The sequence below is a fragment of the Heliconius melpomene genome, chromosome 14 (assembly GCF_056956725.1).
Source record: "Heliconius melpomene rosina isolate 202511_hmr_F chromosome 14, ASM5695672v1, whole genome shotgun sequence".
Lineage (NCBI taxonomy): Eukaryota > Metazoa > Arthropoda > Insecta > Lepidoptera > Nymphalidae > Heliconius > Heliconius melpomene.
Window position 1 is genome coordinate 2,324,947 of NC_140402.1, and position 27,174 is coordinate 2,352,120.

Below are 27,174 nucleotides of genomic sequence, written 5' to 3' on the forward strand. Positions count from 1 at the left end.
TATCAACAAAGACTATAACTAGACAACCTAATAGAATATCCGCATAAGAGATTTTCACGTTAAATGAACACTAAAGTCTACAGATAGATTCACATTTTCCACTCGCCCATTTCTGATATTATCCATAGCTCAACTTATCCAATTTCGGCTCTTCAATCCGGGTGTGAGCGTTATAAAGTCTACTTTAATTATAAATGTTTATTTACTTTTTTAAAAATAAATAAAAAAATAGGCTTGAATTTTACATTTATATATGTATTTTAAGCCCACGATTACGTAGGGACGTAACGTTCAAAAACCTACACATAAAGGCTTAATAATACTATTAGTTTATATTAAATACAAATTTCAATACAAAATACTAAAATCCACACGGACGAAGCCACACGCACACACCAGTCCTATTAATACGTTAATACATTTAACATTTTCGTATGAAAAGTCTATTTTAGGATTTTACGTTTCTATTTCTGTCGGTCGGTCACTTATCTGTTAATAATACGTGTATTTGATGGATAGGGGGTTGGTAGCTCGGAATATTGGTGCTTGGTGGTTGGTTGCTTGGGGGTGGGAGGCCAGTATCATTCGGGCGTCAGTCGTCAGAGGAGCGGGACGTACTTCCCGCCCGCCTAAAGTTTCCCCGCGTACGCTTTGTGTTCCAACTTTCATATTAAAACTACAACTTTTGTTTACAGTTGCTAAGTAAAAGAGTAAAGCAAGTGTTAAAAGTTTTGACGTGTATGTGAATGTATGTCTTTTGCAGGTACCGATATTAATATATTTTAATATATTATATTAAAGATACCTATATATTTTTATTGTTATTTATATTTAACTCAGATTTAAATAAGTAAAAGTATATAAAGATGAATAGATATATTATAAATAATAAAAAAAGGCCTTTATTGAACTTATTAATAAATAAAGTAAACTTATTTAGAAATTTAAAAAATAATAAAATCCCTAAAAAACGACGGATTCTACAATTTTTGTAGACATCGTAAAATCAGTGAGCTTTCATCTGCTACAAGAGAATATGACCATATATTTCGCTATTACACTGTAACTCACAGAGTAAATTACTTGAACTTTATAGGACGGCACTGCCTGATGTTCTATTGCACTAACTTGACCATAAACTTCTAACATTAGTTATCAAATAATTTTTAATTTTAGAAATATTTGAAATTATGTAGAAAATAAATTTAAATAAAACATACTACTCAGGCCAGTCCAGGCCAGTGTGACTGTAAATGATACTGGTTGTGGGTTCGATTTCTACGAAATAAAATATTTATTTAAATTTATATTTCCATTTCTTCGTTCTGGTGTCAAAGCAAAGCGGGCGGAAAATAGAGAACAGAATACAGCCTAAAGCTTATAAAAAACAAACAAAAAACAATCCTTTTATTTCGTTATAATAATAAAAAAAATTATGAAATAGAATAATTATGTATAATAATTAGCAAGTCTCATTCGGCTTTAGTAAACCGCCCGGCTCTTGTTATATCCATTTAAACATTCACAAACGAATTCTAAATGTCGTTTTGTAATATAATATCACTTCTTTGCAAAAGGAAAATCTTCTTCCTAATAGCTGTATCAAAGCCACAGATGTTTAAAGAGTCTATCTACTTCCCGTTATCTTTTTAAAGAGAGCTTTAAAATGTGAAAATTTCGGTGAAACGTATTATATTATACGGAAGTAACTATTCTACCAATTTACACAGGAAAAGGTTTCATTGCAGTAGTATATATTTGAAATAAATAAATAATATTATTATAACAAATGGATAATAATTTAATAAATCAGGAATAATAAATAAATATTCTGTATTTACTTCAAATTGAAAGTGATAATATAGTTATCATACAAAAATCTTGTATTTATTAATTTGCAAGGAGTAATTAATAAATCCTAGATGTCAATGTAAATGAATAGAAAAATATTATGACTGACAGTGCATATTATTAATATTCTTTGATCCAGAACTTAATTTTTTTTAACTATAAACACTGTATTCCGCACATAGTAGGGTAGGAGGAAGGTACCTGAGAACCTAGTGTTTACCAACTTCCGTCACTCCTTTCCGCCAAATGATTATGGCATTATCTTTAGAATTGCGGAACTTAACGCCATGCTTTGTCGTAATACTGAAACGTGGAAATGTAAATAATAAATATTTTATTCTCCGAGTGGGAATTGCACCCACAATCCCGTTTCCGCCATGGTAGCCTAAAATAATTATTCATAATAAGGCAAATATCTCAGAAATTTTCATGTACTATAATTATAATTAATGCTAAAAAAATATATAGAACGGCAAGTATTTTCGTATAGGTTTAATAATAACGCCTTCAATAGAGAGAGCGGTAAGACTAATTAGCGGATCATTAATAACAACGATATTGCGAAGTTGCCGCTCCGACGACGTCGCTAAATGTACTCGTGTAGCATTCGCGCGCGGCACGGAATCTCAAATTAAGATATTTAATTAGAATTATTGTTGTTCTTCTAAAATACCGAAGAAATTCTAACTCGCTTTGCATTTTATTCACGTATCACGCATTGAAACACTCTTATTTCACGTTCAAAAATAAAACGAACTGAAACTAATTTGAAAAACTTTTATTGTAATCGCAACCTTTTTGAATGCACGCGAAAACAATACCAACGGATTTCGATAGTTATTAAATGACGATTTTTGATTGTCGACAGATGCGCCCAAAGAGTTCGACATCGAAGCCAAGCTGATCCCGCCGAAATCACTGGCTTAAATGCCTCGCTGGTGAAGCAGTTGCGAGATTAAAAAAAACAAGAAATTGAGAAAACAGTACGGTTCGTAGTGGCGGCAGGTGTGCGGCTGTGGCCCGCTGGCGCTGCTGGTGCTGCTGGCGGTGGCGAGCGCGGCCGCTCAGCGCAGCCCGCTCGGCTGGGCCATGGGGAGCTCTCACCGTATAGCGGCCGTGGCTGCCGTCGCCCACGCGAAACACTACTACAACCACACCCGCCCCGACGTCGTACAGACGTCAGAGGCCACTCATTACACTGTCAATATATTCTTTGTAAGGTCAGTTGTTACCTCAAAATCTTAAACTACCTCATTAAATGAAATAGTATAGTCTAGAATAAGTAGGTATGATCTGTTCAACTTCTGTATAGAAATAGTTACGTATAACAGAAACTTTTAAATAACCAATAATAAAGTTTCATCTCCGTTATAACAGCGGATATCAACAAAAGTCTTCAAGTATTCAATTGTATAAAAGAATTCCACTCGGGCCGCTCTTTATGATGGTTTTCTAAGCAAACATACAATATAGTATAGTATATCTATATCCATACCTATATTATAAATTCGAAAGTAACTCTGTCTGTCTGTCTTTTACGCAATCAGGGCCAAACCGCTAATTTAATTGTGATAAAATACTCATATAAAGATAATTGAGGGTCTCGGGATGAACATAGGATACTTTTTTTCTCATATTTGTATTATTTACGATATATACCCATATATTAAAATACTTATTAATTTGACATGCAATTTATTCCGCCATGTTAATAACAACCGTCGCTAGCGACCGTTGCTAAGCAACGATTTGCAAAGTTTGTTGTTAGAAAACGTCACCCAAAATGAGTTTGCGTAACGCATCTCTCTATTGAAACCTGAAAATAATTTCATAAATATATTTAATAAATATTCGTATAGTTCAAGCGGGCGTAGCCGCGTCCGGGTCCACTAGTAATATTATAGGTTTATGTTTACAAATATATAAATGACATGTTAAAAGCTGAATAAAAGTTAAATTTCAAGGAAGACGTACAGCGCTTGTAAAACAGTCGTTAAGGCACACTTACGCCATAACTCATGTTATGGAAAATGGTTATCATAAATATAAAAATTTATGAAACTGTAAAGTATTTTGACCTGGCAGATGGATAGAAATTTTAAATGATATCTCGTAAAACACACGCTGTACGGTACCTACATACCTACCTACATTTAATTTTAGTATTTACACGAAAAATGTTCAGATGTAATAAACAATAAATAATTAAAAAAATGTAATTAAAAAAATATATGACTAATTTTATAGGTAACGTTTCTAAATTAACTATGAGGAAAATTGCGCGTAAAAATTAAATATTTGTCGGACAATAGGGGGTCATTATTTGCAGCTTATTGCCGAGTTTAATGTTTCCAGAAAGTGACCTCAATTTATAACCTTGAACGACGATATGATGGGACTTCTGGAATCTCTGTAGTTTCGAAATTGTGCTGTATGAACAAGCAAATAAGCAATTTAATAACTAATTATACTTTTTAAACAAAAATGTAAAACAACTTTAATTAGTTTACAATTATCAATTAATAGCGACGTGTGCGCGGCTTCGCCCGCTTAAACTTATTGTTTGTTATATTATAGCCAAATTATATATTTTTACATAAAACGTATAAGCTTACTATAAAGTTTTATCTAAATCCATTCAATAATTTTTGTGTAACCGTTGAACAAACGTTCTTCCTCGCAAACTTTCACATTAACAGTATTAGTAGGATAGTAGAACTGATAAAGTCCTACTAAATATAAATAAGTATACAGAAAAATCAAAAAGAGATGACAATTATTTTTCTAAGCAAAACCAATCTATACTAATATAATAAAGCGGAAGAGTTTGTTTGTTTGTTTGTTTGTTTGAACGCTAAGATCTCTGGATCTACTGGCCCAATTTTCATTGTTTTTGTTTTGTATGAAAGCTGCATTCTTCAGAAGTGCTATAGGCTATATAACATTACATTACACATATATACTAATATATTTTAAAGTACATTCTAATTTGACATGCAATTTATTCTGCCATGTTAATAACAACCGTCGCGTCGCTACGCAACCGTTACCGCGACATTTTGATATTCATCCTTATGAAAATAAATATAATAGTCACTATTAACATTTTATCTAGATTGAAATTATAGTTTACTGTATAACATTCTAATAAATAATTAAGGAGATGTCACTGATTCGAAATGACCTAGCCTACGAGTGGTATAGTATTACCGCCGCGAACGGGCAGATGACGTTGACGGTTTTATAAATTTTCATACATTTTCGAACTATTGTAAATGTTTATGTAATTATTTGCTGTTTATAATTAATTTAAGTTACACTTTGGTTCTCTTCTTATTTTATTTGATATTACCCGCTAAAATTATCCTACTTAATAGAGAGAAATATTTAGTTATTTCGTAGAGTCGATATCTATGTACGCACGCACGGAAAACTTTAGGTACTTTTTCTAATATTAAGAATACCTATCCTTTAGATACTTTTAATCTTTTTGTTGGTTCATTTCAATAACTCAGAATAACTCAGATATTTTTTTCTAATAATGTGTATTTACTTATTATTCTTTTTGATTATTTAAGCTTATATTTTCTTACTAATTCTATTGAAAATTGAAAATAATTTCATGAATATATTTAATAAATATTCTTATAGTTGAAGCAGGCGTAGCCGCGTCCGGGTCCACTAGTATTATATAATATTATAGTCGATATAATACAGACTCGATGGCTTACAAACAAACAGCCAGAGCCGAGTAACTTATCAATTAAGCTCGTCAGAAGTTCCCGACATTAATTCCTGGCTGAGATTTCTGCAGCAGCAGAGTTGCTTACCAATACGGGTCTAGCTCGACGTCCGACAACTTATTAGGTACTACAACAATAATATCCTCATATTTGTGATAATAATGGAAGGAGCAAAAGTAAATACTCTATAACTATATACTAGAGTAGGTTTTAAATTCATCTTTCAAAGCTATATTATGCTATTTTTGGGGTCGTCGTGGCGCAGGCGAACAAGGGCACTGTTAGATGATGGTTGTAGATTCGATTCCCAGTCGAGAAAATGGTACCAAAGCAAAAGCCCGGAGTTGGTTCCTCCACTCAACACGCAATGCCTCGGACACATTTGGCGGCAGGTGGGGAACAGAGTGTTTAACACTAGGCTCCCTCTGCTTACCCTACTATATATGTACTAAAAAAAAAATATACTAGAGGACGATATAAATTCATCTCTCATAGCATATTTCAGTGAATATTTAACTAACAACTAACTCAAGTTTTCTTTTTTTATAAATCTTGTAATCATATAAATCTTGGAATCACGCATTTGAAATAAAGATAAGAGCTACATTACACATTTCCGTTAAATTTATATTAAACGAATAAACTTTTCTTACGATAACAATGCCAAATTTACAGAACAATATATTCATTAAAACGTATAAATAATTGAAAATGAATCACATTATTCCATGTTGACAACTTATTGTTTCTAGAGTTATTTAATTTAGCGCTATTCAATGAAATAATTTTATAATCAACACGGAATGCCTCGAAAAATTCGGCGGAAGGTGGGGAAACGAATCTCTGGGTACTAGGTTCCTTCTTCCTACCCTGCTATGCGGGATACTGATTTAGAATAAGCGAAACCCACATACAATAACGTACGATGTAGGTACCTACGTTCAGCTTATAAGTTACCAATTATGCCAAAAGTTCCTAAACTTTAAGCTCCCCAGGGAACTCCGTTACCAGTGATACGAGCCCAACTTGACGTGTGAGAACTTTAAACAATCATATTTGCATAGACTAATTGTCTGCATTGACCTATATATCAAGAATTATTGAGGCAAATCAAGATTTTTTTGTGTAGCTTCAACCATGTAGCAGGGTAGGCAGAGTGAGCCTAGTGTTAAAACACTCCTCTCCCCACTTTCCGCCGATTTCTGGAGGTATTGCCTGTTGAACGGCGGAACTTAACGCTGCGCTATGCCAGAAATAATATTCAATTTCTCTAATACATAATGCGACTTCTACAACAACGATTCTAATACTGTTAAAAGAAAAAATATTAGAAAACGATGATTCCACTAGTATGAAAGAAAAAAATAATAAATAATTATTTTCAATAATTACCTAACAATAAAAAGATTAAACATAATTACTATAATCATTTTACTATTTACTCATTTCTAAAGCAAATAACGTGCCGTGAAAAATTACATATTTAACCGACAAAGGAAGAAAATGATATAATGGCTTCGTTGACCCACTCAATAGAAGCGTAACAACAAAACTACTTTAAATTATTCCATATTTCTATAGACATAACAAGGGTAACGGATGTTTTCAAGCCTCATATTCTTTACCGCTAATAGTATTATTATAGAAAATTATCTAAGTACGTATAATTATAGAGAGTTGGCATTTAAAAGGATGTTTCTAAAGAAAAAGACATAGCACGATAAGCTTATGAAAACCGCACTGGCATCTAATTATTTTTTTTAAACATTACTATATATTTAAAGATATAAATATCTAAAATATTTTTATGTTTAGGATTTGTAACTCGCTTATTGTAAGGATTACAAACAAAAACAAAATGTACGTCGCTATTTTCGAAGAAAAACAAAACAGTCATGGTTAATATGAATAATTAGAAGCCGGTGCAAATTCCATACGCTTTTCCTGCTTAGATTTTTTTATGATTCACATTTTCCTCATTCAGTTTAGATTATATAAATAAACTGTAGACAGTCGCGGTGGTTCGATTCCCTCCCAGCGGGATGAATGAGTATTTATCATTTTTTCGTTCTGGTAAAAACGTAAAGCGCGGCATTGAGTTACGCCATACAAATGTCGAACGAAACACTAGGTAGTGTTAAGACACTATCTGCCTACCGCTGCAATAAGCGGGATACAGCGTGAAAGAAAAAAAATAAAGGGGAATATTTTTCAATAGGTATCAATCTGTACCTCATTTAGTCCTAGAACATCATGTTTTTGCCTTACAAAATGCTCTATAAGATAAACATCTCGGCGAAACTTCGTAAAAAGGTGAAAAGGTTAAGATCCTCCATTACTGGCCTCTTAACTCCGCGACCTTTGCCAAGATGAATATCAATTGATGGGCTTAAGGACGGCTAGATGCGAACTCTTTTAGAGTTGATACGGACAAATTCTACGAAGATTTTTTAATTTAATAAGTATAGAAGAGTATTATAAAGAATTTCACCTGAAATATATCTTTCTTAATAGATATTTTCTAGAAAGTAGATCGTTAATTTCTATCGCAACTAAGCTAATCTTTTACCGTTGGTTTTAGGGACAGCAGAACTGAGAGTTAGTTTCGTTTATCTAAAAGCAAACTATTACAAAAATAAGATGGAGATATAAAAATCTTTATAAGAAGCACCTTGAAGCTTAAATATCGAATCGAATTGAATCAGCTTCACCGCATACAGCAGGGTAGGTAGAGAGAACCTAGTGTTAAGACACTCCGTTCCCCACTTTGAGGGTTTCATTCTGATGGCGTTTCGTGTCGAGTGGCAGAACTCAACGCCGCGCTTTGCCACGACACTAGAACGAAGAAATGGAAATATAAACGTAAATAAATATTTCACTTCCTCGAGTAAGGATCGAACCCATAACCGTCGCGTTACAGTCACACAATTGCGCCGCTACGCTTCAATGCGGAGATAAATTTAATGATATAAGCACATTAACGCCAATGAATAGAATGTACTTACTACGAGTATACATAGTTGTCAGTTTGTGCGGTGAAACGAATAAGGGCGATCAAGGTTTGGATATAATACCCTCTGTAAGGAAAACTCGAGTGAAAAGATCATTTAAAAATTAGAATAGAAAGAAAACTTGGGGGCACAGTTGGCACCGACCCCGCTGTCGTTGTAGGGAAAGCTCAGTAATTAAACTAATTAGAATAAACTGAAATAAAATTATTTTACATCATGGTTAGCTAAGGCCAGTTGTTGGCCAGGGCCTGGCACGTCAAGACCTGGCACGACAGGTTTTGGGTTGGATTCCCACTTGAGGAAATTGAAATATTATTTTTTTTCTAGTGTCGTGGCAAATCGCGGTGTTGAATTCTGCCACTCAACACGCAAAAAAAATCGTCAAGTATAAATTTTAAAGCAGAATATCTAAGAAATGTCTAGATCTTCCCTCATCCCTCTCTCCCATCCCTCCTCTATACATATACAAAATAATATCATAGTAAATTAAATGTACAAATGAATTCATCTCAACTTTTAGTGCACAAACTTTAAATAGCTGAAACACCGTATCAAAGATATATTTACTTCACGTCTCGTACAATCTAGAATCTAGACAATCTAAGCTATGTACGTCTTTGAGTTACCTCTACGTATATCCTGTGACGGTTTAGCGCGGAAGAAACTAAGGATTAAATATATTACCTCTAAAGTAGATTGCTAGCACACAAAGGTATTATAAGGTTAATTTTTTAATGAAAAAAAAGTGTTATTCTGAACGTTTTCATGTTATAGTATAATATTATTTAATTAAATACAAATTTATTATATTTAATTGAAAATTAAAAAGTAAAATAACTCGTAATCTTAAGGATTCGTGGAATGTTTATTGTTCTTTATTAAATTAAAAAGTATAAATATAAGAAAAATATATACATACAGACTCGTGTATTTATGTTTTTTTACCTTAATATTGTATAGTAGGGTAGGTTGGGACCCTAGTGTTAAGATACTCCCGCCTAATCTTAGAGGCAATGCGTGTTGAGTGGCGAAACACTACGCTACGGTTTTGCCTTGGAAGAAATATAATAAAAAAAGTAGGATATTGGTTTCACGTCACGTTACAGTCACACGCTTGTCCTACTGTATCACGACGGCCACATATAAAACGGGGAGAAATGCTAATATTTAATTTCCTCAAGTGGAAATCGAACCCACAACCTGTAGCGCATAATCGCCGACTGACCTTAAATCCCTCTTATCCTATAAATATACATTATCTCGAGACAAACCCTATTTATATTTCCGCCGGCGCGGCATTTAACTTAAATGGTTCATCTATACTATAATGGCGTCAACAAACGGTCACCGTTTGACATTTACAAAGTAACAGGTTTGAATACTGATGAGTTTTATAAATATATTTCATCAATTAATATATTCTTTATCAGATCAAATGTACACACGAGCATACCTTTCATCTAAATTGCATTTAATTCCTTTCATTTAAATTAACCTACTTACTGTGACTGTAAACGCAACGGTTGTGGGTTCGATCTCCACTCGAGGGAAGTTTTTTATTTATTATTTATTAATTTCCATTTCTTCGCTCTATTAACAAGGCGCGGCGTTGAGTCCCGCCATTCAACATGCAATGTTCCAAATATTCGGCGGATATATTAAATGTTCTTAGCTTTAAAAAAGCTAATCAATTTTTTACAAGACTTTTCAAATATGTATAGAAAAGATTAATTCTATTGTCGAAAGATCAATCTCTCGATTTCGCATAAAATTTTAGTATAGTTTGAGACTACTTTAAAAATAGGAACGACCGGAAGCCTGTCTGGTTAATAAAATACAAACATTTTAATTACTTTTTACGAAAACTATATAAAAAAACTAAAGTATCTATAGAATACAAGAATTCTATTCCAAATAACGTTTATATAAACATATTTCCATTAACCAAAATTGTAAATAACTGTTATTTCCGTATATATTTTTGACAATTTCGTTGTTTAAAACGTTCAATGGATTTTGGCCAATGGTATATTTGCATTTTCGAAGCCGGAAGGAGAGCCGTTGTCCCAGTTGCATGCGCTATTTATTTAGCGACCTTTAGAAAATAAAAAACTAATATTGACAAAAGATTTTTCCGTGAATGTTTGAACTTTTATTAATTAGTCACTCATTCGTTGTATAATAAGTATAACGATTATTTGCGATTCTCCATACAACGTGGAGAGTGATTTTGGATACAACGTGGAGAGTGATTACTATTGGAGAAGTGATTAGTGCTCAAGCGGCATGCCCCAAACGCCTTGAATTAAGAACTGAAAAATATATATGTTAAAATAAAAAAAAAACGATTTGTAAATTTATATATTAGATAGTTTTTTAATATACAACTGAAGATATCCTATATAAAATCCTCTTTCAAACTAAATAAGTCTGTATATAATTAATATAGTATTGCAATTGTCACTTATCAATCTCTATTGGTTGGTTGGAAGACATGTCTTATAGACATAACTCCACTTCTGTAATATTATTATATTTAATAGTTATTTTTAATGCGTATTTTAGTACAAAAAATAATATTATATAATTTTAACAGTATATTTTTTTCTATATCAGTGCAACTCTCTGTGGAGTGCTCGTGGCAGTATGCGCGGCTTGCTGGCGACGAACCACACCTTCGGACAAACCGGAAGACGTCACCGATTGCGGCGTCTACACAGTCAGCTCTGATGCTAGACTAGGACAGGTAAGGAATATTACTTAATTTTTTTAAATAATAATTATGTCATTTTATTTAATAGCCAAATGTAACATTTAAAAAAATTATATATATGTATAGACAGAAAAAGAACTTTAAAATTTAAAGCACTCTGGCCCTCCGGTTAACAAAATAAAAATAGTTTTCAATAAAAAATCTTATATTTACTAATAAAAAATTAACTATTTAATTCTGTCTCCCTATACAAAGTAAACTGCGTCATATATTAAAAATAGTACAAGGACTCGAGTACACGCAACTTTCTATAGAGCTAGGTAGTTAAGAAACAAGTGTCGTGCTATTTATTTTGATACAATATTATAGTATCTAACCAAAAAAAGATTATATTAAATTAAAATTATTATTTAAAAACCAAAAAATTGCCAAAAACACGTTCTATTTGGAAATATGGTAAGCCACGAAAAACGCAACGAATATGTTGATGACAGCTTTGAACATGCGAATTCCGAAATTGTACAATTACAATATGTGTTGAGTTTATTGTATTCTTTGCAAAGAAATAATAAAATAATGACAAAACATTTCTACGTTGTAGGTATTGCAGATACTTCCGTTCTCTGCCGAATTTTCGAGACATTGCGAATTGATTGGCGCAACTAAACACCGTGCTTTGTGCTGGTTGGGTATCGAACTCGCAACCGTCGCACGTTTGTGCCTATAATCATATTTTTATCTAACCTCACTGGTAGAGGAAAGGAACCTTTTAAAATCACTAAGCCAATTCGTACCTTCTTCGCCCCGATGTCGTCATACGATTTACTTAAGTTCCATTAGCACAACTCGTATTAAGCGCAATCAGGAAAATCTAAATATTGAAATACATTAAAAATCCAAGTATTTACTTCGCAGATTAGACCAAAACTAGAAACATTCTAGACGTTTTTCCCCCATTAACTTTTTAGGGTATCTTTTTAAACTTATCTTAAAAAGCAGTACAAACTGGTGTGAAGCAGCAGAACAAAGAGACCAGATTGTGTTTGTCCATGTTTGTTTGTTAAAAGCGCAGTTGAATTAAGTAAACGGCGAAAATCTGATTTCATTCGTTAACGAATGACTATTCTTACGGTGCATCCTTTGTTATTTCATTTAAACTATTTGTAGAGAAATATTTGGATCACGTAAGAAATGAAATAGAATCAAGAATCAGCTTCACGCTGTATCCCGCACACAGCAGGGTAGGCAGAGGGAAACTAGACACTCAGTTAAGACACTCCGTTCCCAGAACTCAACGCCGGTCAAGAAATGAAATAACTCTCAACAACATCTAGTTTTTAGCAAATAAGTTTATAATTAGATTTCATTAACTTTTGATTTCTGTCTTTTAAGATTTTTCGGGTATTGACCTTGATAATAGTAAGGTAGCAAGCCTAGGCCTAGGCCTAGTTTTGTTGTAGCTCAGGCTCAGGGGCACAAACGTGTGACCGTGGACGCGGTAGATTGTGAATTCGATTCCCTTTCCAGAAAATGGAATAAATAATATTTTCATTACTTTACTATGTACTATACGGTGGAAAGTAGGAAACGGAGTGTCTTAAACTCTTAACACTAAGTTGTTTCTGCTTAACCTGCTATTTGCGGGATAGAGCGTGAAGCTGAAAAAAAATTCTAAAAAGGGAAAGAGCACTTTAAAAAAAATTGAAATCACTATTTTATTCGTAGGTATATAGTTTCACATTTAGTACGCTGAACGTTCCTAATTTAAAGTAAACATTAGATTAGATTAGATTAAATAATTAGATAAATAGATTACAAATGTTTTTGTATATCTAACCAAACGTGAAACAGATTAATAGCGTTAAGCAGATTTCCATTAAACAACACAAATAGACAAATGCTTATTATATTATTAGTTTGTATGTAAATGATCGGCATATTTGTATAATTAATAAATCCTTTAATGAATTAATTAAAAGTGCATTTTAACAATAACGAATTGGTTCAACAGAAGGTATTTTCTAATTAAAACATAGGCATAGTGAGTAATAGATTTCTACAGTCTCTATCATTCCTCATAATCGTCTCTATCATATCATTATAATAGCCCATTAAGAGGTCGCTTTAACTATCTAAATAGACCTGTGAAAACTTTAGTAAACATAAGTCCCAGTAGTAAGTTTTAAAACTACTACTTTCTATTTTATAGCTTCACTCTTTGTCCCGCATCCCTGCTATAAGGATAGGCAGAGAAAACCTAGTGTTAAGACACTCCTCATCTTTTATCAAATTTTCGAGGCTCTGCTTAGGTATTGAATGGCGGAACTAAACCGCACTATGTCACCCATCGCGTTTATAGTCCGGTAGATCACAATGATCTCAACTACTTTATCATGGTATAATATTTGGTATTTTGAATAAGAGTATTACCTTAATATTTATTCTACAAATAAGTAGGTATATATGTCAGCAACTTTCGGTGTTCAACAAGCTTATTTTTGAAACAGCTTTCAGCGTATATAAAACTTTCGTTATATTAAAAACGTATAAAATGCGACAAAAATGTAACTAAGAGTTAAATATTACTTGTGGGTATCTATGTTCTTAAGTATTCTCTCCCGCACATAATTAAGTTATTTACATAAATGATAACCCTTTGACGTTTTAAGTAATTACAAAAGATAAAATTGGATAAAAATACCGATGTATCTACTAGAATTCGTGTTTTTATTAAAAACCAATAATGAACCAATGAATTGATTTGTAACATATCACTAATGTTCATAAAAAATATGTTAATAATGTTGAAACCACAGCAACAGCAGCAGTTGGCACAGCGTCTGACTGTAACAGTAACGATTGTGGGATCTATCCTACTGGGGGGAACTAATTATAATCATTATCTCGCTCTGGTAACAAGACAAACCGCGGCGTTGAGTCCCGCCTCTCAACACGCAATGTCTCGAAAATTGTGCCAAAAATGGGGAGGAGGGGAAATATTTTATCTATCCTTAAGATTTTTCTTATAATCGCTATTATTAGTATCTAAGTAATCTTGTACAAAACCTTATTGTAATTAGAATAAACAAATATTTTACAACTGTTTCAATCATTGAATATCTTCATCTATAATTAGTGAGAGCATTTCAAAATTGCCCTTAAAAAGGTCTATCAAAAGATGGTTTATTCATCGTGTCACAGTAAGAGGGCAATCAATATAAAGTGAGTTAATAGGTTACGGAAGTAGTGACTGCGGGCATTGCGAAAATCAGAGTCAACACCAGGCCTTGCCTCGTGAGTATAGAGCATTTAAGTGGATAAGACTACCAAAGCGATATCTAGTATACCTAAAAGTATATTGTATTTAAAATTAACTATTAGTTGATTTATATTAATTTATCATTTACTGAATACATTTTATAAAATTTAATAATCTGTCTGTCTTTCTGTTTGTGTTTCTGGGATTTTATGGGACTTTCATTGGCCGATAGACGGCGTTTTGGAGAAACATTTAGGAATTTCTGCAGGTTAGGAATTTAAGTGACAATAACCGTGTTTGCCGTGCATATACTTATATTGATATCTATAAAATATGAAAAAGCGGTCGAAGCCGCGCTGGGGCCGCTATTAAAAAAATTAAATTAATAATCTTTTACGAAATAAACATAAGAAACATTAAGAAATAGCCAAACTATACTCACTTATCTACATAGCTATATACAAAACAGAAAACCATTCAAAGCAAGAGGAACTAACTGTTTGTCCCAACTTCCGTCAGAGGCGTTGCGGCGGTAACGACGTTAGCGGCTTTCCTGAACGGAATTATTGTTCCACAGCCGTTTGACGTCACGGCGACGGTTACCACCAAATAGGGGCTATTTGGAGATTAGTTACGTGCGGCGACGGGTGAATGAGCGTTTGGAAAGCTTTTTGTAAGCTGCGAGCTGGTTTTATGAGCTTTAAATTAAAATAGAAAAAGACAGAAGAAAAATGTCATTCTTTTTAAATTTGTGAAAAAAATTGACATAGACATTTCGTTCTACACTTTTCGCCGAATTTTCCAACGCATTGCATTGGCAGGCAACGACGACGGCCTCATTTAAGTTTGTATTTTTAAAAAAATTATCAGGTTAAACATATAATTCTAAGAATATCAATACGAATAAATAAAAAAAACAAATCATTTTCATACATAAAACACTAACACAAACTACTTCCTGAAATATAAGTCCTATAAAAGATATCGAACCCACAAGGAATTACCAAATACATAAACATACATATATAATAATAGTAAGCTAGAAACATTTATTTCGGTAGACACCAATGACTCACGGCCTCCGGAGACGGGTGACGGAATGGACCCCCAAACAGACATTTCGATTAGATAAACTGCTCGTCAAGTTGATGGCGATTACGTTGATTTGTGACGAGATCCACGAACTCGATTATTTATTTGTTACTCACTCGATTTGATCTAATTCGTTTTTTTTCTGTTTATACTTATGAACTGTTTGCTTCTAAAGTAAATTCTCTTTGACGTTTAACTGACTGATGAATTGGAAACGTCCTACATAACATTTATTAAAAACTAGAGACTCCAACGTGACTTCACTCGCTTACGCTTATTTTTATATTTTAAAAGCCAAAGAATAATATTTGTTTAATAAAAAGTATCATATGTCCTTTATAATACCTTTAAGAATAAAAGTTTCATGATAATTGATAGAGTAGTGTTGGCGTGAAAGCGTAACAAACTTACATTCACATTTCTACTCACACAAATTTCTTTAACCCTTGAAAAAATAAAAAAATATGTTCTAGAATTAAATAAATAAGGAAAAATAAGAAATTTATAGCGTAGTTCCTAGAAAAAATTATATCATACCTACTTCAGATTTTAAGGAGAAACCTGCTTAGCTACGTACAAAGGATTTCTAGGCTTCGTTTAGGTGTTAAGTGAGACGTGAGATCTAATTGTTCTGGTTAAAGTGTCGCGTAATTTTGTAGTTAAGACTAGGTCTTTGAATATAGAGCAAAAGGCAAATACCCTTTGGAGGACATCATCATATTTTCGTTGCACTTGCACCGCACCAACTTACGTATAATAAATAATTTAGTTGTATGGAAAAATAAAAAATCGAGATTGTCTTGGCCGAGTGGCATAAGGGTGTGATAGTAAAAAAACAACGGCTGTGGTTTCGGTTCAAACTTAGGGGAGTATAATATTTAATATTTTCATTTCTTCGCTGTAAGTTAAGGAGGGCAAGCGCAGCGTTTAATTCCGCCGCTCATTATGCAACACCTCAAGAATTCGGCCTAATGTGGAAAGCGGAAGTGCCTTAATGGAATCTTCACGTTACATTTCCAGCTTCCCTTTCATTCTCTGCTATGTGCATGTGGATACCCATATCGAAATGCATATAGTAGGGAAGGCAAAGGGAACCAGGAAAAGTGAAACACAGTGGGAAGCTAAAAATAAAAATAAATTAAAGTTTATTTTAGGTAAAATCCTTTACAACATCACATATCCACCTCTATAAAAGAATAAAATATAAAAACATTAATGAGTGGTCTTGACACTGATTGAAGTATTATAATTTCAATATGTATTATGAAAAAATATGACTACCACAGTATAAACATAATATATTGAAAATACTTGTGGATACTTTTAATGTGATTTTTATCTTTAAACCTTTAAGGCTCATTAACTTGACTGTAAACGCGACGGTTGTGGGTTCGATTCCAACTTCGGACGAATTAATTTTATCGTTCTGGTAATAAGACAAAGAGTGGCATCGAGATCCGCCCTCAATGCGTAAGGTTCCCTCTACCTGCTATATGCGGGATATATACATTTATGTGCGGGATACTGCGTGAAAATTCACACGGACATTATTTCTAAATATAAAAAATAACCAATCCAAAGCTCAGATTAACCAAAACCTTCCGCGATCGACAGAATCCCCATAACTCGTTAGACCAGGCATTCTGTTAATCGAGTTAGGGGCGAGCATTCACGCAGTCCAGACAGACGTATTCGAGAGGGGCTGGCGTTCCAGCTAGTACGTACCTACAAGCCCAGTAGGTACTCGAGTATGCTGTTTTAATATGGTATACAAAAAGCATAATTGTATTGAATGTAGAATACATTTATAATATTGCTTTTATAAAATACAGTCATACTATTTTTATATAGTTACAGTTTTTATTATTATTTATCGTAGCGATCACTTAATGATACCTTTATAGTTATATATATAATAGCGACCCTCTTGCGGCTTCGCCGGCTTTAACTACTTAAATAATACATTCAACTCCAATTATCCAATACGTGCAAACGCATCTAACTAAATCTTCGTTGCTATAGAGGCAGCCGGGTTTTTTTTTTCGAGCTTGTGGTTAATGCTGAAGGGGGTATTCTGTCCCGGGCCGCCCGCGTGGCAGGCGAGCATTCTACCACTGAACCACCGATGCGTGTAAGGCAAGCGGGCACGGCGGACGCATGGCGAGTGGCGAGCCGTTTCGCAGCAAGGATTTTTTTGATATTGTGACAACTTCTAAAGTACTTATTAAAATGAAAAACAGTAAAAGACAGTTTTGGTCTACATTAAATGGCCAACGTAACTAATGTACTTATTTATATGCTCAGAGTAAGGGATAAGTGAAACTTGAGTAACATACAGCTGATGTGTCAACGGCGGGATGTGTCAACAATTAAATGCGTTTTTCTGTAAAACTATTCGCAATTTTGAAATATTGTAAAAAGCAAATTTTATCTTCGTTTAACGTAGAAAATTAATAAAGTATTTTAAAGGATAAGGATTAATACCATTATGGAAAAATATCCCTCACAATAAAAAATATATTGAAATTATTATTTTTAGACAGAAAAATGATCACTACACGTTATTCTTAAAAGATACAAATATGCACTCGCGGACTTTTTTGTAGATGTTATTAAGAGGAACAATACTCCAGTACATTTTTTTCATGTAGTACTTACCATTAGAGTAGCGCATGCGCGAAAGTGTCTCAACGGGTAGGACTTTATACACATTTATCGTATTTATTTTAATTTACATAAGAATGTACAAATAATAAACTATATATAAACCTTATACGAAAAATACTCGACTTAATGGTGAAGACCGCATCAAAATCCGTTGGGTGGTTTAGAAGAAGAAGAGTTAGAAACAACAGACAGACACGAAAAGCGACTTTGTTTTATAAGATATAGGATGTGTACGTCATATTTATGATTGAGAACTGAAACAACTAATGTTTTATTTAAAACTAAAGCTAATAGACGTAATACGTTATTTTCGAGAAATATATCTTATCAGATAATGCATTTTTTATTATGCATGCATTTATTATATCGTATAGGTACATTTGTAAAGTTTCATTTAGTGCAAATGCACCTTTACATTATAGCCATACAATAATTTGTACTAAAGTAGGAATCTGAAGGAATCCAAAGTAGGAAGTCTCTCAATAAAATTAAAATAAAATATATATTTTTATTTAATCTATCTCTAAATATTTAAAGTAAAACTTTTACGTTCTTAAATCTATTTTAGATTTAAATGTATTTTGAAATAGTTTTCAACTAATAATATGTTTCATTTAACTTGAATCTATTGAAGGAATTCAAAGTTGCTCTTCGTACTTATACAGCTATTCGGTACAAGGCGGTCCCATAAGCCCCAGGGTTATGATTGTATGGCGATTGCAAACTAAATTGAAATACGGACGCACAGAACTGCGGGATTCACATAACATTTTGTAAGAGCAAAGAAAATATAATAATTTATTTAGAATACCGTCTAATTAGCTAGTGAATAATCTATTTTTTTCTATAGACCGCTCTCCACTTGAACAGGTGAAGTGGTTGATACATTCATTCGCAACGACCATTGATGATAGATAGATAGATTGATAGCTGTGCTTCCTAAAATCAATTTATTGATTGCCAGTTTTTAAAAGGGTAAAAATAAACAGAAGAGCCATTCATAAACAGTCTTTTATATCTTTCAACTTGTTTGTTAAGTATGTTAATGTAGTTTCAAACATTACTTACAGTTTGAGGTCAAAGGTATTTGTTTTGTTGTAGATCAATATGTACAATTTGATGTAAAAACTAAAATGGAAAGATAAGGAAATGGTACGTTTTGATACATATCTAATGAGCTAACTAGGTGAACAAACTGGTAATTTTATGGTACTCCTCCATTTTTATCGTGTTATATTAATCAATTATTAGTAGCACCAAGAGATAAATAAAACAATAAAATAACAAAAAAATATATAATAATATCGATAATGTATAATGTGACCACAACGCGAGCATTGGAGGGTTGAAACCTTGCGCACTTAACGATCGTCGGTGGCCGGAATAAAAATCGCATTTGCGATAATTGGTTTCTGCCCGCCGACTTTACATGCTCGGATAGATAAATACCGCTTGTATGAGAAGAACGTACGAGCTTACAAATAGTTTTTTTTCTTCTATTTATTATCTGGGTAAGTTCTGTAATGGAATGTATTTTTGGAAAAGGTTGAGAATATAACGTGAAAATATTTTTTTAGAGACTTTGGCAAATATTCGTTTCTATTATATTCTAAGATATATAAACTATTTTGATTTTACATAGATTTTAAATAAATAAACATTCTTCTTTTATCAATAATCATTTGAGAGCCACTGCGTAGTATACGCAATGCAAAAATAAACGTTTGTGTTAAGACACTCCGTTCTCCACGTCTGCGACGGGTGGAGTGGAGGAACCCGCCGCGTTTTCAAAAATAAATGATTTTAGCTGGTAATCCAACATCTATATTGGATACTATATAAAATGCTTTATGTTTGCCTTACTTTAAACTTAAGCCCAATTGAACTACTTTAAAAGTAAATATATTCGTTAAAGCAGATTTAAGACAAAGCCTTTTACTATTGGTTTAGCTTTGAGAGCTTTTTTACATACTAGGCGTTAATACCGAAAAGTTGTGCTTCATTGTTTAATTTCCTTAACTTAACTTTAAGTATTTTTATTTGATAGTAAGTCATAAAATTTATTCCCACTCAGGGGAATAAAATATAATATTATCATTTCCTCGTTATGCCTCAAGAATTAGGCGGAAAGTGTGGAACGAAAGTGTCTTAATGGGGAACTGAGCGTCTCAACAATAGGTTCCTAGGCTCCCTCGACCTACCCAGCTCTAAGCGGAATACAGCGTGAGAATAAAAAAAACAATTTTATTTATCATTTAGATTTTTCTTTTATTCCATCATCACACCAAGAACTGTCTCAGGTTCAAAGCCGACACAGCATCACCAAACACTATAAACAATGTAACTATAAAGTGCACCAAGTCAAAGGCGAAGGAAGATTGGCTAAGTCAGCTTTAACTAAATCTAAACAGTCGAGTCGTCGTTAAGTTAGTATCACAACAAGCAAGCCCAAGTCCTAGAGTACCTACGGACCTAAATACGTTAGTAAGGGTTCTTCAAGCTATTATGATATTTTAAATTGTTTTTTTTCCGCTTCACGCTGTATCCCGCGTGTAGTACGGTAGGCAGAGGGTGCCTAGTGTTAAGACACTCCGCCTCCCACTTTACGCCGAACTCTAAAAGTATTTTCGTGTTGTGTGGCAGAACTCTAATATATAAATACTAGCGACCGCCTGCGGCTTCGCCTGCGGCTTCGCCTGCGTGAAATACGTTATTATTAATTTCTGTCTCCATTAGTACCTACGTCCTAAAAGTGACGTCGATGAAAAATTTGAGGCTCCTAGCATTTGTAGTAACGAATTTTCATACAAATTTTCCACCCCAAAAACAACCCCTTAGAAGTCGAATATTGCAATTTCCCGTCTTAGCGAGCACCTACGTCCTATAAATAAGGCCTATGCAAAATTTGAGATTCCTAGCACATGTTGTTTCTGAGATTTCGTGATGAGTGAGTGACCTTTCGATTTTCTATATATAGATTAAATATTTCATTACCGAATGGGAATGGAACCTAACACCTGTCACGTTTAGAGTCACACGCTTGCGTCCCTGAGCCACGACTGGCCTCAATCCTAACTTATTTTTTTATATAATAATATAGCAAAAGTTTAAAAAAAAAAAACGGAAAGACCGATTTAAACTGCGTTCAATGCCCTTAGATAGTCATGCATAGGTAAGTAAGTGGTAGCATATGCAATTAGGCTTAAAGCATTGGTTTTATAAGAGCAAAAGTAAAACGCATATTTTTGATTAATTTCGAAAGATTAGGATTAAATACTTAAATAATTATATATGAGGCTCATTGGCAGGGGACGAGAGTGTTACTATAACTGCGATAGGTTGTGAAATGATTAATATTTCCATTTTCTTAGCTCTGTTGTCGAGGTAGAGCGCGGCGTTTAATTCTGCCATTCAACAAAAACAAACAAACGAAATGCCTCCAGAATTAGGCAGAAAGTGTCTTAACATTAGGTTCCCTCTACCTACCCTGGTACGTACGGAATATAGCGTAAAGCTGAAAAAAAGATTAGGTTTAATTTTGAATATTGTTTATAAAAATTTTAAAGAGTTATTTGGTTTTTCCATAAAGGGTTCACCTTTCTAACCGGTGTACGCTGCGCTACAGCTATTAATATTAAGAACTTATGAATGTTAAGCTGTGTGTTGTCTTTGTATAAAAGGCTTTATTTTTAGGTGTGATGTTCACGCATCTACCAAATATAGTAGAGGAGAAAAAAAAACTTTATGTTAAAAGATATACCTTTCTCCACTCTTCTCCCACCTATATCTTATAGGTCTTGTCATTGTCACCTTTCTGTCTTACTAAATCGTAGTCATGAAAATAAATGTTTCATTTTTATTTAGTTTCACGTTATGTCAAGCAAGGTAGACAGAGGGAACCTAGTGTAAAGACACTCCGCTTCTCATATTCCGCCGAGTTTTACAAGTATTGCGTGTTGGCAAAGAAGCGAATATACTTCATTTTTTCAAGTGGGAATTGAACCCGCAACCCATCGCGTTTACTGTTACACGCTTGTACCTCTGTGCTATGCTGCGCTATGATATTCTAATACTTATACTATATAGATTATTCTAATACAAGTCTCTGTAAGACAATCATTTATTTTCTTACCATTAGAAGAACAGTTACAAATAACTTTACTAATAGTCCAAGAGCCAGATGTAATATTTATCGGATACATTATAATTTCATAACCAGTAGCCCACAGATTTCCCAAGACGATAATGATACTACAATTTGGTAATAAGAAGGATACTCAGTTTGATAAAAATCACAAGATATTAGCAATAATTGCTACGTGATTTTTCCTACGAATAATAGATTCTTAGTATAAGTAGGAACAGTATGTAATAACATAATATGTAATGAACATATATTAATAACTAGCGACCCGCCCGCGGCTTCGCCTGCGTGAACTACGTTATTATTAATTTCTGTCTCCATGAGTAACTACGTCCTATAAGTGACGTCCATGCAAAATTTGAGACTCCTAGCATTTATAGTAACGAAGTTGCATACAAACTTTCGACCCCAAAAATAATCCCTTAGAAATCGAATATTGCAAATTCCCGTCTTAGCGAGCACCTACGTCCTATAAGTGACTCCTATGCAAAGTTTGAGATTCCTAGCACTTGTAGTTTCTGAGATTTCGTGATGAGTGACCTTTCGATTTTATATATATAGATTACGTAGGAACTTTCTTAAGAGAAATTTCATTCAAAATCGACTAGTTTTCTGTCTTAGTATGCCTATAAGTACCTATGTATTTATTTATATGTATAGTATATGTGTTTTAATTTAATTTAAACCAAATTTTATTTACAAATGACATTCAAACAATATTTTAAATATTGTTTTTTAGGTTCTTGAGAACCATTCAGAACGATGCTCTCAAAATGTAATCTATATATATAAAAGGACTTGTCCTCACTGACTGAGGTAAGACGCACGCACAGCCGTAACCGCTGTGCGTAGAAACGTGAAATTTGGACAGATGTTTACTTTCGTAATCTGGACATCCACTAAGAAGGGATTTTAAAAAATTATAACCCTAAAGGGGTGAAATAGGGGGTGTAAGTTTGTATGGAAAAAAATTTAAATCGGCACCGATTTTTATAAAATTTGAAATTTAGATTTTTAAAAGTATTTAATTGAACACGTGTTTCATAGTTTTCTATAATTCTCCCGCTAAGGGTGCAAATAAGGGGTTGAAAGTTTGTATCGATTTTTTTTAATCGGCACCAATTTTTATAAAATTTGAAATTCAGACTCTTAAAAGTATTTAATTGAACATATGTTTCATGGTTTTCTAGAATTCAACCCCTAAAGGTGCAAATAAGGGGTTGAATGTTTGTATGGAAAAATCTTCAAATCGACACCGATTTTTATAAAATTTGAAATTTCGACTCTTAAAAATATTTCATTGAACACATATTCATGGTTTATTAGAATTCACCTCTAAATAAGCTAGCGAAGCTGCGCGCGTCCGCTAGTATAAAATATAAAGATAGTTGTTATACAGAGACAGCGCTTCTTTTATTGAAACTGCATATAGGGTAATATATTTCAAACCCACACCTAAGAAATTAATCAAGGTACCTCAACAGTTTGGACGTAGGAATTTTAATAATAATAATAATAATAATACTTTATTGCACTAAAATAAACAAAGAATCAGTACAGTAACAGTAATTACAGAAAGACAATACATAGTGCAATGGCGGCCTTATCACTAAAAGCGATTTCTTACAGGCAACCATTTGAAAGGACTTATTATATAAAAGATAGCGAAAAGGTGCAAAAAGTAATAATAAATATGATACTATCAAATATAAATACGTTATTTATCAAATAAACATACATACACGGATAAATACACAACATACATACATACATACATATATACATACATACATACATACAAATATATACATACATGCCTACATACAAATACATAAATATATACATACATACGTACATACATACTTAGATACACCCAATATACATAGATTTTTTTGTCATTTCACGATTTTTATCCATACCTGTATTTCGTGTGACGCACACATACGTGTGCGACGTTTCCAATTTGACAGCTAAGTGTGTGCGTGCCTATGTTATACTTTACAAATGGCGTTTTATTTTAAAACGATAATTTTATTATTTATTTTGTTTGAAAAAATAACTTTTTCATTTTTGGGAATTATTTTTTTTCCGAATTATATTAGACTTTTATAGAGTAGTTAAAACTGTGCTGACAATTCCAACCTGTATATCCCTAAAATCCCTCCACATAGAGTTTTCAAAAGTACAGAGACAGTTTTATTACTTTTTTATTATAGTACCGATTAAAATAATTTAATTAATTTATTTAAAGTACTTTTAATAATTTGAGAACCAAAGCTCATATTCCATCGCAAGGTCGACAAAGTTTATTGCATTTTGACATAAGAAGCCGAGTCGTTTCGTTTCTTTGCATTCGCAAAAATTCCTGTTTCGTAGAGACTAGATTGGATGCCACTCTCTTTGAGCGCGACGGCGTCTAGTGCTTTCGAGTTCAACACTGAATACTTTCATAGTCTATTCCCAGATTGATTATATTCATTTTTAATGACTAAAGTTATAAATTTCAAAGCAAATTGTAACTGTGAAAAATTAAATTATTTTACCTACTCTTTTTTTACTTTACGTTGTAATCCGCATACAACGGAGTAGGCAGAAGGAACCTAGTACCTCTTATAATAAGCTAATGATATTATGACGATATAAAATATGCAAATATAGCTTTAATCTCTTTTTAAATACTTGTTTTTACGATTCTGCCATATTTGGCACAACGTAACCACAAAACCCATACTAATATTATAAAGCTAAAGAGTTTGGATGAACGCGCTAATCTCAGGAACTGGTGAGAACTGAAAAATCTTTTTGTGTTTATCCATTATATAATCCATTTATTAGGCAAGTTGCAATCGTTTCACTTATACCCACAGTTCTTGCAATTAAAGCTAACCCTTTCATAGATATCTATGAATTGTGTATGACTCCATCTGTCTACAGACGCGAAGTAAAAAGATAAGAGATGGTAGATTATAAATCAATTTAATGATTTCAAAATTTCAGATTTTAAAAAACCACATAAATGTAGGTGACAGGATAACTAACAAACATTATAAAAATGATTTCCAACATTGTAGAATAGTAAATGTTCGCGTGCGTTTCGGGACCAAGTGTAAGCAATAGATGCACGCCATGATAGGTTATAATTACAGTATAGGAGGCATGTAGCATGTCACGTACTCCTGCATACCAATATACTAAAGTAAAGTAAACCTTCAGAATTAGTGGTTTGTCGATGTATAATAACATAATATTAAAAGATTTGTTGTTTAATGCCAAGCGGTGTTTGTATTAAAGCTATAACATACCTACTACATATCTTATGAAGTACATATGTACCTACTCTTTTTTTAGCTTTACTCTGTATCCCACAGGGTGCAGTAGGGTAGGCTGAGGAGACCCAGTGCTAAGACACTCCCCACGCTCCCCACTGTGTACCAACTCCTTATTTACAAATGTATTTGATTTTCTCACTCAACAAAGTAAAGCGAGTGCTGCCACTTTACATGTTTCGAAATTTCGGCGGAAATGTGGAACTGAGTGATTTAACACTAGGTTCCATCTGTCTTCCCAGCAGAAGCGGGAAGCCAATGTAATCATAAATACTTTTTTTAAATAAATATAAATTTCGCAGGAACTGCAGCTAGAAGACGTACCTGCTGGTCCTCCTCCAGCGTATGAGAGCATCGTGGAAGTAGCGTCAGAGGACAAGGAAAACAATATTCTACAGGTACCTACTTTTTTCGATATGTGATCATACAAATTGCAATATTTTTTATAATAATTGAGGATATTCGATATTAGATATTGGATAGAAAACTTTGACGATATTATAATATCTTTTAACGCTAAAATTTTTATACAGTTTTTCCATTTAATACTTATTCTCTAATAGGTATTGTTTTACAATCATTTACAACCATTTTTTTTCTGGACATTGATAAATTTGCAATTCAACAAACGTTAAGCGTTAAGAGATCATTAATAACTAACTGGCTCTTATACTATATTTTTCTTCTAGGACGTATTAACCGAACCTTGTCCGAAATGCAAGAAGACCACGAGACTCGACAGCGGGTTACCGTCTTATGAGGCCGCGGTACTTCTACGTGATACTAAATTATAATAAATAATGTATATTATCATTATTTAATGCACATTGACGTACATAATCTAAAGGCGATAAGAAAATGCTTGGTAATTGTCCACTTTATGTGTTTTTAGTAGGTAGAGAAGGAAAACTGAAGTACACTACTTATATATTACATAAGAGGCCAGTCGCGGCTTAGAGGTACAAACGTGCGACAGTAAACGCGGCAGGATGTGGGTTCGATTCCCGACGAAATGAAATATTTTACACGCAATGCCTCTAGAATTCAACTGGAAATTTCTTAATGGGAACGGAATGTCTTAACATCAGGTTCTCAGGTTCCCTCTGCCGAACCTGCTATGTGTGGATATAATATAGTTATACTACTAATATAAATTATTTATTGATTTTTAGTAAATAATATACTACAACAGTAGATAGTTAAATAAAAAATAAAGGTTTTGAATATTATTACTTGAACTACAAGTAATAATTACAAGTTGACAAATATCTATAGCACACAAATGTATCGATTTTATAGTTCTGTGTGCGTCACGGCTTATATTATATTTATATAACAAACAGTCTTTTTATTTGATCTACCCTCATT

The 27,174-nt window shown here is 33.2% G+C and overlaps 2 protein-coding genes across 2 annotated transcripts in view; one reads left to right on the forward strand and one right to left on the reverse strand.

The window, feature by feature from the left end:
• fdl (beta acetylhexosaminidase fused lobes) overlaps positions 1-27,174 on the reverse strand; it is a 72,832-nt gene that overhangs the window by 14,508 nt on the left and 31,150 nt on the right. The gene's annotated exons all lie outside the window — the stretch shown is intronic.
• LOC146531903 (uncharacterized) lies at positions 576-27,146 on the forward strand. The gene is made up of 5 exons (XM_085197402.1): positions 576-763; positions 2,720-3,071; positions 11,222-11,351; positions 26,109-26,204; positions 26,496-27,146. Exons 2-5 carry the CDS (start codon positions 2,941-2,943, stop codon positions 26,598-26,600), a joined length of 462 nt encoding a protein of 153 aa, XP_085053528.1. The 5' UTR covers positions 576-763; positions 2,720-2,940; the 3' UTR covers positions 26,601-27,146.

What these genes read in the sequence shown, in the direction of transcription:
- LOC146531903 (XM_085197402.1), top strand. Translation starts at nt 2,941, where the DNA reads ATGGGGAGCTCTCACCGTATAGCGGCCGTGGCTGCCGTCGCCCACGCG. An exon ending in GTCAATATATTCTTTGTAAG is followed by an intron (nt 3,072 to 11,221) that starts GTCAGTTGTTAC and finishes TTTCTATATCAG; the next exon opens with TGCAACTCTCTGTGGAGTGC. An exon ending in AGGAAAACAATATTCTACAG is followed by an intron (nt 26,205 to 26,495) that starts GTACCTACTTTT and finishes TTTTTCTTCTAG; the next exon opens with GACGTATTAACCGAACCTTG.